This window comes from Capra hircus, chromosome 1, assembly GCF_001704415.2.
Source record: "Capra hircus breed San Clemente chromosome 1, ASM170441v1, whole genome shotgun sequence".
Lineage (NCBI taxonomy): Eukaryota > Metazoa > Chordata > Mammalia > Artiodactyla > Bovidae > Capra > Capra hircus.
Genome location: NC_030808.1, coordinates 37856008 through 37869141, shown reverse-complemented (window position 1 = coordinate 37869141; position 13134 = coordinate 37856008). Strand labels below are relative to the sequence as shown.

The 13134-nt window shown below is 39.2% G+C and overlaps 1 protein-coding gene across 1 annotated transcript; it reads right to left on the bottom strand.

The window, feature by feature from the left end:
- On the bottom strand, window positions 627–6768 carry LOC102170358 (elongation factor 1-alpha 1-like). Its single transcript, XM_018053507.1, has 2 exons — window positions 6758–6768; window positions 627–1905 (listed from the first exon to the last, which is right to left on the bottom strand). Exons 1-2 carry the CDS (start codon window positions 6766–6768, stop codon window positions 627–629), a joined length of 1290 nt encoding a protein of 429 aa, XP_017908996.1.

The window sequence follows — 13134 nt, the reverse complement described above, 5'->3', positions numbered from 1 at the left end:
TCACAATATGAGACAAGAAATTAGTCAGGAATGTCACATTTGACAATAAAGAGCCCAGAAGGGCCTCTTAATCTGAGCAAGAGGAGATGGTACCTGGACCCTGTAGAGATTCTTTCCATGCACTTATTGGACAATAAACCAACTCAGAAGTAACTATGCTCTACTTATTATTCTAAATTTTCACTGATAAATTATCATATCTCACATAGGCCCATGGATTCAATAACACACTTTTTCTTTTGCTCATTAAACTTTTTTTAAATGGGTCTCAAATTCTGTGACAGATTTTTGGTCAAGTTGTTTTCATTAAAAAGTACTGATTTTAAAAACTAATAACTTAAACTGCCACACACAAAACATATGGTCCACAAAACATTCTCCTTTCCTTCTGAAGGTTTTATGGTGCATTGTGATCATTAACTAGTCTTTTACAATTAAACTTAAATGGCCATTTGAGACAAGCAGTTCTGAGACTGTTCTTCCACCACTGATTAAGACTGGAGTGGCAGGTATTGGGGATGATATTCATTTAGCTTTCTGAGCTTTCTGGGCAGACTTGGTGACCTTGCCAGCTCCAGCTGCCTTCTTGTCCACTGCTCTGATGATACCCACAGTGACTGTCTGTCTCATGTCACACACACAGCAAAACAGCCCAGGGGAGGATAGTCAGAGAAGCTCTTGACGCACATGGGCTTGCCAAGAACCATATCAACAATGGCAGCATCACCAGATTTCAAGAATTTAGGGCCATCTTTCAGCTTTTTGCCAGAACGACAATCAATCTTCTCCTTCAGCTCAGCAAACTTGCAAGCAATGAGAGCTGTGTGACAGTCCAGCACAGGTGCATATCCAGCGCTGATTTGGCCTGAATGGCTCAAAATAATCACCTGAGCTGTGAAGCCAGCTGCTTCCATTGGTGGGTCATTTTTGCTGTCAGCAGCCACATTACCACGATGAACATCTTTGACAGATACACTCTTGACATTGAAGCCCAGATTGTCCCCAGGAAGGGCTTCACTCAGTGCTTCATGGTGCGTTTCTACAGACTTCACTTCAGTTGACACATTGACTGGAGCAAAGATGGCCACCATGCCAGGTTTGAGGACACCAATCTCCGCTCGACCCACAGGGACAGTACCAATACCACCAATTTTATAGACATCCTGGAGTGGCAAACACAAGGGTTTGTCAGTTGGGTGAATTGGTGGCAGGATGCAACCCAAAGTTTCAAGCAGAATGATTCCACTGGCATTGACATTTTTATGGGTGACTTTCCATCTCTTGAACCATGGCATATTTGCACTTGGCTCCAGCATGTTGTTATGATTCCAGCCAGAAACTGGCACAAATGCTACTGTGTTGGGGTTGTAGCCAATTTTCTTAATGTAGGTGCTGACTTCCTTAACAATTTCCTCATATCTCTTCTGGCTGTAGAGCAGCTCAGTGGAATCCATTTTGTTAACTCCAACAATTAGCTGTTTTACACCCAGAGTGTAAGCCAGAAGGACATGCTCACGGGTCTGCTGGCTCTTGGAAATACCGGCTTCAAATGCACCAACACCAGCAGCAACAATTAGTACAGCACAGTCAGCCTGGGATGTGCCCATAATCATATTTTTAATAAAATCTCTCTGTCCTGGGGCATGAATGATAGTAACACAGTACTTGCTGTCCTCAAATTTCCACAGGGAGATATCAATGGTGATACCATGCTCACATTCAGCTTTCAGTTTGTCCAGGACCCAGGCATACTTGAAGGAGCCCTTTCCCATCTTGGCAGCCTCCTTCTTGAAGTTTTCAATTGTTCTGTGGTTGATCCCGCCACATTTGTAGATCAGATGGCTAGTTGTGGTAGACTTCCCTGAATCTACATGCCCAGTGACAACGATGTTGTTGTGGGTTTTCCTTTCCCATCTTTGCTTAGGTTTAACAGTGTTTTTCATGACACCTGTGTCCTGGTGGCAAACCCGTTGCCAAAAAGTGTGCCAATAACACACTTTTAGTCAAATTGTTTAAATAGATAAGGGCCCCACAAAAATATTTCCCTGGGTCTTTTTTTTTGTTTTTTTTTTCCAACAGTGGCTATGACTAGAATTCATTCTCATGGACACACCTAATTACAAGGGTGGATGGAAATGTAGTTTTTAAAGTACTAAGTCAAGCAAGAATAGAAAGTATTTGTGTGGAGTGTGTATGTGTGCATGGCTAGCAATTCTATTACTGAGAGTTAGAGGATGAATATGAACATTAAGTTATCGAGTATGTTACAGTGTAAAATGTGTTTTACAGAAAAAGTTGAAATGAGAGATGGGAGTGTCTAATCTATGTTAGACTCTTAATAACGCTTAATAGTGGGAGTAAAGCCATGTTCATCATAAGACTAGTTTTGATCTTATTTTGCCCATAATGGATTACATTCTTATCTTCATATAAACTTATGTCTATAATGAATTATTCTCTTCTTTGCTTACTTAATTTCAATTCATTGTTTAGAGTCCAGGACAATTAGCATTTATTCAATTGAGCTCTCTTTTCTGACTGATTATTCCCTCTAGTTTTTCTGAGCACTTTTGTTTATGCTTTAACTATTCTGCCTACCTCATTCTGTACTGCATCACACTGAATAGTGCATATTCCTTGAAAACAGGATTCATCACTTACTTTTTATCTTTGAATCCCATAATGCTTACTGTTGACTTAAGTTTAGGAAGTCCTCTACAAATGTTTGCTGAATTGACTTTAGGCCTGTTCACCTTGAAAAGGTGGGGCTTCCTAGGTGGTGCTAGTGGTAAAGAACCTGCCTGCCAATGTAAGAGAAATAAGAAATGTGAGTTCGATCCCTGCGTCCGGAAGGTCTCCTGGAGGAGGACACAGGCACTCATTCCAGTATTCTTGTCTGGAGAACCCATGGATGGAGGAGGAGCCTGGCAGGCTATAGTCCGTAGAGTTGCACAGAGTCGCACATGACTGAAGCGACTTAGCACAGCACAGCACAGCACTTTGGAAAGGTACCAAAGGCTCAGCTATTAGTAAGCAATTGTGTCTTAGGAAGATTCATACAACTGAGTTTTGGATGTTTTGGTGTAAAGATATAAATTATTTAGAATGAACTAATTTGAAATATTTCTTGTCAGCTACCATGGAGTTAGCCAAGAAAAATTAATTTTTAATCCTTTGTTTTTCAAAGGCCTTTGCATTTAGGATTAACTGAATATAAAAAAAGAAAATCATAGAGAAAAAATACAGCAAAATTTTTATAGACATTTTTCTGATGCTTAGTACATAATGGTGTATTATCAACCTGGCCCATTACTTTAAATCACTAAAGAGCCATTAACATTTTAATAAAATAAAATGTCCCTGTCTATCTACAAAATAAAATTGCTGGGGAATTTATAAGGCATTTGAATTCTAATTTAGGAAAATTGATTTCAAAATGCCAAAATGATCACAAATCTTATAAAAGTATTTAGAAACACAAGGATGAGGATGGGAGCCTATCTTGTGAACAAGGAAGAAATTTCAGGTAAATACTGGAAAACTCATTTTCAAACCCTTTTGCCAGGACTGAATATAGAAGTTGTGACAGAGGCTTGAGGACCATGGGACAGTTGGATATTCTGACTCTTTCCCTTTTTTCTTCATCTTTCCCTATGAACTACAACTGGTGAAAGGGAAGGGGCATTAGCACTTAATCTGTAATTCTTGATGTCACAGGACACAGAGTAGCTGACCCAGAGGGTGGTGTTCTCCAAGATGGGACCTACAGTTTCAAAATTAATGGCAAACTGGTCCACACGGGAAACTTCTTGGCAAGTCACCAAAAATCTCTCAGATGTAGCAAATTGCACTTCAACTCCAGTGTCAGAGGGTTTACTTGAAACAATGCACACAAGCCCTTTCATCCTGAACAGAACTTCTCTGAAATATTTTACAGGGAAGCCAGTAGGATTTGGTCCATTGGTGAACTTAGATCACAGTTAACAGGAGCACCATCATTTCCTTGACTGACTTCTGCATTTATTATATTTTATTCAAGTTGTTATTATATTATTAATTTATTTGCCTTGAAGGGGGAGAGCATTGAAGTATTACCACTCTATTCCTTTGTTTGATGGAGACTATGAAATGCTTTTTCCTTCTATCATCTCATCCTTAAATTATTGGCTATAGTATGACTACAACATGGAGTCTGATGTCAATCTTCTCTATTACTTGGGAAGCCTACAATGCTTCCCAAGAATGTTTGATATTTCAAATAGCAGTCACTACTGAGTCTCACAGATAACTTCCAAGCTCAGCCCCTTCATTATCTCTGCTTAACATTTGGTGTCTCAGCTTGGTGCTATGTGACTGGCATTTGCTTCTTTCCTTTTATAGCTATATGAAGTTTGTATGCATACCCAGAGACGCAGACCTATTTTGAAAGAACAATAAAGTAAATAAATTCACTTTGATCTTTTTATACCATATTCAATGTACCATTTTAAGGTTGGTAGAAGAAGCAAAATCACAGAGAGATATATCTTTTGAATTTCATGTTTATGAAATATGAAGATTGTGCCTTAGGGGGAGTGGTAAGATATGTGGAAGGAGGGCGCTGATAAAGGAGAAGGCTGTTTAAGAAAGTAGGGCTGGGGCTTCCTTGGTGCCTCAAGAGTAAAGAATCTGCCTGCCAATGAAGGAGACATGGGTTTAGGTTTGCTCTCTGATCCAGATAGATACCACATGGCATGAAGCAACTAAGCCCCTGCACCATAACCATTGAGCCTGTGCTCCAGAGCCTGGAGCTGCAACTATTGAAGCCCAACAAGAGAAACCACGCAATGAGAAACCTGAGCCCAGCAACTAGAGAGTAGCCCCCCGTCACCACAACTAGAGAAAAGTCAACATAGCAACAAAGACTCAGCACAGCCAAAAATAAATAAATAAATGCAATTATAATTTTAGGTTTGATACAGGATACAGGATGCTTGGGGCTGGTGCACTGGGTTGACCCAGAGAGATGATATGGGGAGTGTGATGGGAGGGGGGATTCAGGATTGGGAACTCATGTACACTCATGGTGGATTCATGTCAATGTATGGCAAAACCAATACAGTATTGTAAAGAAAAAATAAATAAATAAAAAATAAAGAGCTAAAAAATTAATAAGAAAGTAGGACTGGAGAAAGACTTGGAGAAGACATTGGTCAGCTGGTGAATGAAAGAAGGGTGTGTGACTTCTATGGCAGCAGTGGACTAAAGGAGGGGAAGTTTACCTACAAAATCTCTATGTTACACCTGAGCTAGCAAGGAAATGTAACATTTGAAGCTACATTTACTGAGCTAAAAGAGAAAAAAATAGAACAGAGACAAAAATCTGAGTGAGATACTCCCTCTTTTTTTAGTGGGAACAAGATCAAAATATTACAAAAAGCAGAAATATTTACAGCCAAAAACATCAATAACGTGACTTAATGGAGATTTAAGTGCATATTTGCATTGTATAGATTAATAAAGTTTATAGTCACTTTCCAGAAAAAAATATCATAACCTGGACCAGATAGTTTATTTTGCCAAATATGCTATATTTATTTAAATATATCTTTCTCTTGTGATTGTTACTAAAGACTGGCTTAAAGTGAAGTATCATTTACTAATAAAAATATTGCTTATCACTACATGGTTACTTTTCAATGATATTTTTCTAGAAAATTGTATCTACAAGTGCACATCTGAAAGAGAGGGTTAAATCAATTGCATCTGTTTCAGGCTGTGGACATTTTTGTCTGGAACTTCCTAAAAATGGATGTTTGAAATACTGTTCATTGTATTTCAATATTAATGTTAGTTAAAATATTTTGTTACAATTGCAAGCCAGTTTAGTAGTATGAACTCACAGAAAAATTCATTCTTATTTTCTATTTCCTATTTCTACTGCTGCTGCTGCTAAGTTACTTCAGTCATGTCTGATTCTGTGTGATTCCATAGACAGCAGCCCACCAGGCTCCTCTGTCCCTGGGATTCTCCAAGCAAGAAGACTGGAGTAGGTTGCCATTTCCCTCTCCATATAGTACTAAATGTGTAATTTTGTATGTATTACCCAGAAAAGGCATTAATTTAACACTTACTAAATTTGTACTAGTTTGGCTGACATTCAGTTCAGTTCAGTTTAGTTGCTCAGTCATGTCCAACTCTTTGCGACCCCATGAATCGCAGCACGCCAGGCATCTTTATCCATCACCAACTCCCGGAGTTCACTCAAACTCATGTCCATCCAGTTGGTGATTCCATCCAGCCATCTCATCCGCTGTCATCCCCTTCTCCTCCTGCCCCCAATCAGTCCCAGTATCAGAGTCTTTTCCAATGAGTCAACTCTTCGCATGAGGTGGCCAAAATACTGAGTTTAAGCTTTAGCATCAGTCCTTCCAAAGAACACCCAGGACTGATCTCCTTCAGGATGGACTGGTTGGATCTCCTTGCAGTCCAAAGGACTCTCAAGAGTCTTCTCCAAAACCACAGTTCAAAAGCATCAATTCTTCGGTGCTCAGCTTTCTTCACAGTCCAACTCACATCCATATATGTTCACTGGAAAAACCATAGCCTTGACTAGACAGACCTTTGTTGGCAAAGTAATGCCTCTGCTTTTTAATATGCTCTCTAGGTTGGTCATAATTTTCCTTCCATGGAAAAAGCATCTTTTAATTTCATGGCTGTAGTCACCATCTGCAGTAATTTTGGAGACCAAAAATATAAAGTCTGACACTGTTTCCACTGTTTCCCCATCTATTTCCCATGAAGTGATGGAACTAGATGCCATGATCTTCATTTTCTGAATGTTGAGCTTTAAGCCAACTTTTTCACTCTCCTCTTTCACTTTCATCAAGAGGCTTTTCAGTTCCTCTTCACTTTCTGCCATAAGGCTGGTGTCATCTTCCTATCTGAGGTTATTGATATTTCTCCTGGCAATCTTGATTCCAGCTTGTGCTTCTTACAGCCCAGCGTTTCTCATGATCTACTCTGCATAAAAGTTAAATAAGCAGGGTGACATTATACAGCCTTGACATACTCCTTTTCCTATTTGGAACCAGTCTATTGCTCCATGTCCAGTTCTAACTATTGCTTCCTGACCTGCATGGAGGTTTCTCAAGAGGCAGGTTAGGTGGTCTGGTATTCCCATCTCTTTCAAAATTTCCCACAGTTTATTGTGAGCCACACAAAGGCTTTGGCATAGTCAATAAAGCAGAAATAGATGTTTTTCTGGAACTCTCTTGCTTTTTCCATGATCCAGTGGATGTTGGCAATTTGATTGCGGGTTCCTCTGCCTTTTCTACAACCAGCTTGAACATCAGGAAGTTCATGGTTCACATATTGCTGAAGCCTGGCTTGGAGAATTTTGAGCATTATTTTACTAGCATGTGAGATGAGTGCAATTGTACAGTAGTTTGAGCATTCTTTGGCATTGCCTTTCTTTGGGATTGGAATGAAAACTGACATTTTCTAGTCCTGTGGCCACTGCTGAGTTTTCCAAATTTGCTGGTATATTGAGTGCAGCACTTTCACAGCATCATCTTTCAGGATTTGAAATAGCTCAACTGGAATTCCATCACCTCCACTAGCTTTGTTCGTAGTGATGCTTTCTAAGGCCCACTTGACTTCACATTCCAGGATGTCTGGCTCTAGGTGAGTGATCACACTATCATGATTATCTTGGTCATGAAGATATTTTTTGTACAGTGCTTCTGTGTATTCTTGCCACCTCTTTTTAATATCTTCTGTTTCTTTTAGATCCATACCATTTCTGTCTTTTATTGAGCCCATCTTTGCATAAGATGTTCCTTTGGTATCTCTAATTTTCTTGAAGAGAGCTCTAGTCTTTCACATTCTGTTGCTTTCCTCTATTTCTTTGCACTGATTGCTGAGGAAGTCTTTCTTATCTCTTCTTGTTATTCTTTGGAATTCTGCATTCAGATACTTATATCTTTCCCTTTCTCTTTTGCTTTTCACTTCTCTTCTTTTCACAGCTATTTGCAAGGCCTCCCCAGACAGCCATTTTGCTTTTTTGCATTTCTTTTCCATGGGGATGGTCTTGATCCCTGTCTCCTGTACAATGTCGCGAACCTCCGTCCATAGTTCATCAGGCACTCTATCTATCACATCTAGTCCCTTAAATCTATTTCGCACTTTCACTGTATAATCATAAGGGATTTGATTTAGGTCATACCTGAATAGTCTAGTGGTTTTCCCTACTTTCTTCAGTTTAAGTCTGAATTTGGCAATAAGGAGTTCATGATCTGAGCCACAGTCAGCTCCCAGTCTTGTTTTTGCTGAGTGTATAGAGCTTCTCCATCTTCGTCTACAAAGAATATAATCAATCTGATTTCAGTGTTGACCATCTGGGGATGTCCATGTGAAGTTTAAATCATTATAACAAGGCTCAAACACATTTTTATTAATCACAATAGGAACCATTACAATCAATACATTTCTACTAATGTGAAATAAATTTATTTATTCCTGTAGGATAAAAATCTGTGTTTCAGGATTCGACAGACTCTTTGCAAAGCATTTGCTGCCTCCTGCCATTTGTGGAAGCATTTTCCCTGCAAAGAGTTGCCAAGATGCTTGAAGAAGTGGTAGTCGATTAGTGAGACGTCTGGTTAATATGGCGGAGAAGGTAAAACTTCACAGCCCTGTTCGATCAACTTTTGAAGCATTGGTTGTGCTATGTGCAGTTGGGCATTGTCATGGAGAAGAATTGGGCCCATACTGTTGACCAATGCCATCCACAGGGGTTGCAGTTTTCAGTGTATCTCACTGATCTGCAGAGCATACTTCTCAGATGGAAAGGTTTCCCTGGGGTTCAGAAAGCTGTAGTTGATCAGACTTGCAGCAGATGACCCAGCAGTGACCATGCATGAATTTGATGCAAGTTTGGCTTCGGGAAGTGCTTTGGAGCTTTTTAGTCCAACCACTGAGCTGGTCATTGCTGGTTATCAAAAATCCAATTTTTATCACATGTCATATTCTGATCTAGAAATGATTTCTTGTTTTTGCAGACAACCTGATAATTTTTTTGAGGTTTCTGTCAGCTCATGAGGCACCCACTTACTGAACTTTTTTACCTTTTCAATTTGCTACAAATGCTGGGTTCTTTGGCATCTTCTCTTGTAGTTATAAGAGACTCAACTTCAATGATACTTTCAGTTGGTCATTGTCAACTTCCAATGGCTGGCCACAATGCTCCTCATCTTCAAGTCTCTCATCTCCTTTGCAAAAACTTCTTGAACCACCACGGCACTGTACATTCACTAGCAGTTTCTGGGCCAAATGCGTTATTGATGTTGTGAGTTGTATCTGCTGCTTTATGATCCATTTGAACTCAAATAAAATAAGAAAACTGCTCAAATTTGCTTTTTGTCTAACTTCATTTCCTTAGTCTAAAATAAATATAAAATAAACAGCAAGTAATAAGTTATTAGCAGAAAATAAATAAATAAAGCAAGAAATGTGCATTAAAATGATGTATAACATAACCGTATTTATTTATGAATGTATTCCAATATCAAAAGGCAAAGTTCAGCAATTCAAAACTGCAATTACTTTTGCATTAACCTAATAAGTACTTTCCAGGTGGTGCTAATGGTTAAGAACCTACCTGCCAATGCAGGAGAGCAAAGAGTCAGACAAGACCGAAGTGACTTAGCACATAATAAATGACTAGAAAAACTATAATATATGTATATATGCATATATGTATTAATTCCCTATGTAACTGCATTTTCTGAACTGTGTGGCTTTATAGAAGATGAAAAACAAAAAATGTGAAATTTTTAATACACTCTATTGTATGCAGCAGTTTTGAGTTCACAGCATAGTAAATTATAGAGATTTAGAAATTATAGAGATAATTCAATATAATTATAGAAATTATAGAGATTTCTATATACCCACCCTGTTTTCCCTACATATGCATAGCCTTCTTCAATATCAAAATTCCACACTAGAGTGGTACATTTGTTACAGTTGATGAACTTACATTGACATATCATCACCCAAAGTCCACAGTTCACAACAGGGTTCACTGTTAGTTTTGTACATTCTGTGGGTTTGGGCAAATGTTTAACATGTGTACACCAATATAGTATCAAAGTAGTTTTACTATTCTAAAAGCCCTCTGTGCCCTGCCTATTTATCCCTCCCTCCCTCGCATCTAAGCTCTGACTACCACTAACCCTTTTACTGTTTCTACAGCTTTGCCTTTCCCCAAATGTTTTATAGTTGATATCATACACTATGTACCTTTTCAGACTGGTTTTAATTACTTAGTAATGTACCTATGAGTCTCCCATATCTTTTCATGGCTTGAAGCACATTTATTTCAGCTCAAAAAATCATTCCATTGTATATTTCCAGGGGCACAACTGCTGCATTATATGGTAAGAGTATATTTAGACTGTAAGAAACAGCCGGACTCTCCTCTAAAGGGGCTGTACCATTTTGTATTCCCAACAGCAATAAATAAGAGTTATCGTTGCTCCCCACTCCTGCTAGCATTTGGTGTTGTTAGTGTTTTGGATTATAGTCATTCTAATAGATGTGCTGTGATATCTCCGCTGTGTTTCAATTTTTAATTCCTTGATGGCATATGATACTGAGTATCTTTTCATATGCTCATTTTCCATCTGCATATTTGCTTTGGTGTGTTTTCTATTCAGATCTTTGTTGTTTTCATTTAGTTGCTAAGTCATGTCCAACTGTTTGCAACCCCAAGGATTGCAGCCCACAAGGCCCCTCTGTTCATGAGATTCTTCAGGCAAGATACTGGAGTGGGTTTCCATTTCCTTTTCCAGTTCAGATCATAGATCAATTTTAAATTGGATTATTTCTTTCTTATTGTTCAATTTTAACAGTTCTTTGTATATTTTGCATAGCAGCCCTTTATCAAATAGCTCTTTTGAAAATATTTTCTCCCAAACTTTGGCTTTTCTTCTCATACCCTCTCTTGAAGAGAGGGTATATTAAATGTTAATTAAGTCCACCTTATCAATTCATTTCTCCATGAATTGTGCTTTTTGTGATGTATCAAAAAGAGGCATCGCCATACTTATAGGATCACAACTAACTGTGTGGATCACAACAAACTGTGTGGATCACAACAAACAGTGGAAAATTCTTAAAGAGATGCATTACCTGCCTTACCTTACCCTACCCGCCTCCTGAGGAATCTGTATGCAGATCAAGAAGCAAAAGTTAGAACTGAACATAGAACAACATACTGGTTCCAAATTGGGAAAGGAGTACGTCAAGGCTGTATATTGTCACCCTGCTTATATGCAGAATACATGATGCAAAATGCATGATAGAAGCATCATGCTTCCAGCACAAGCTGGAATCGAGATTGCCAGGAGAAATATCAGTAGCCTCAGATATGCAGATAACACCACCCTTATGGCAGAAAGTGAAGAAGAACTAAAGAGCTTCTTGATGAAAGTGAAAGAGGAGAGGAGAAAAGTTGGCTTAAAACTCAACATTCAAAAAACTAAGATCATGACATCCGTTATCATCAGTTCATGGCAAATAGATGAGGAAACAATAGAAACAGTGAGACTATTTTTTTGATTTCCAAAGTCACTGCAGGTGGTGACTGCAGCCATGAAATTAAGAGACACTTTCTCCTTGAAAGAAAAGCTATGACCAACCTAGATGGTATATTAAAAGCAGAGACAGTACTTTGCCAACAAATGTCCATGTAATCAAAACAATGGTTTTTCCAGTAATCATGTATGGATGTGAGAGTTGGGCCATAAAGAAATTTCAGCATTGAAGAACTGATCCTTTTGAGCTGTGGTGTTGGAGAGGACTCTTGAGAGTCCCTTGGACTGCAAGGAGATCCAACCAGTCCATTCTAAAGGAAATCAGTCCTGGGTGTTCATTGGAAGCACTGATGCTAAAGCTGAAACTCCAGTACTTTGGCCACCTCATGCGAAGAGTTGACTCATTGGAAAAGACTCTGATGCTGGGAGGGATTAGGGGCAGGAGGAAAAGGGGACGACAGAGGATGAGATGGCTGGATGGCATCACCGACTCGATGGATGTGAGTTTGAGTGAACTCCGGGAGTATGTGATGGACAGGGAGGCCTGGCATGCTGCAATTCATGGGGTTGCAGAGTTGGACACTACTGAGTGACTGAACTGAACTGAACTGAACTGACCAAGTTTAAATTGAGTTGTTTGTTGTGTAATCATCAGCTCTGAGCTTAAAGAAAAAATATATATATTTTATATGACTAAGAAAAGTAGGTGGGGGGGGGGATGTTTCTCCTTTCCTCCTCTTTGAGAACCCCAGAATCCTATCTTCACTTCAAGAACCCCAGACCCCTTTCTCCTCCTCAGGTACCCTAGACTTCTTATCAACCTGCTTAGGAATTGACACTCTCAGTCACAAAGAGTCAGACATGACTGAGCAATTGAACTGAACTGATACTCACAGGAAAAACTTTGGGTCAGACCTAGGGTTTTTTCCCAAATTCACCTGTTCTTTGCATATTGATGTTCAGTTGTTCCAGCATTATTTGCTGAAAAAAAAAAAAAACTAATTGCTCTATTGTTTTGCTTTGGCTTTTTTGTCAAAGATCAGTTGACCATATTTATGTGGGGCTATTCCCATGCATTCTATTCTATTCGATAGATTTACAGGCTTCCCCACTGGTTCAGTGGTAAAGAATCTGTCTGCAGTGCAGGAGATGCAGGAAACATACTTTCAATCCCTGAGTCAGGAAGATCCTCTAGAGAAGGGCATAGCAGCCCACTCCATTATTCTTGCCAGGAAAATCCCATGGTCAGAGCCTGGCAGGCTACGGTCCATAGGGTTGCAAAGAGTAGGACATGACTGAAGTGACTGAACACAGCACATCTGTCTATTATTTAACCAGTATCACACTGTCTTGATGACTAGCTTTATGTTAAGTCTTGAAGTCTAGCAGTGTCAGTTATCTGATTTTGTTCTTCTCCTTCAAAATTGTAGTGGCTACTCGGGGTCTCTTGCTTTTCTATAACAAGTTTAGAAGTCAGCTGAGTTCAGTTCAGTCGCTGAGCTGTGTCTCACTCTTTTTGACCCCATGGACTGCAGTATGCCAGGCTTCCCTGTCC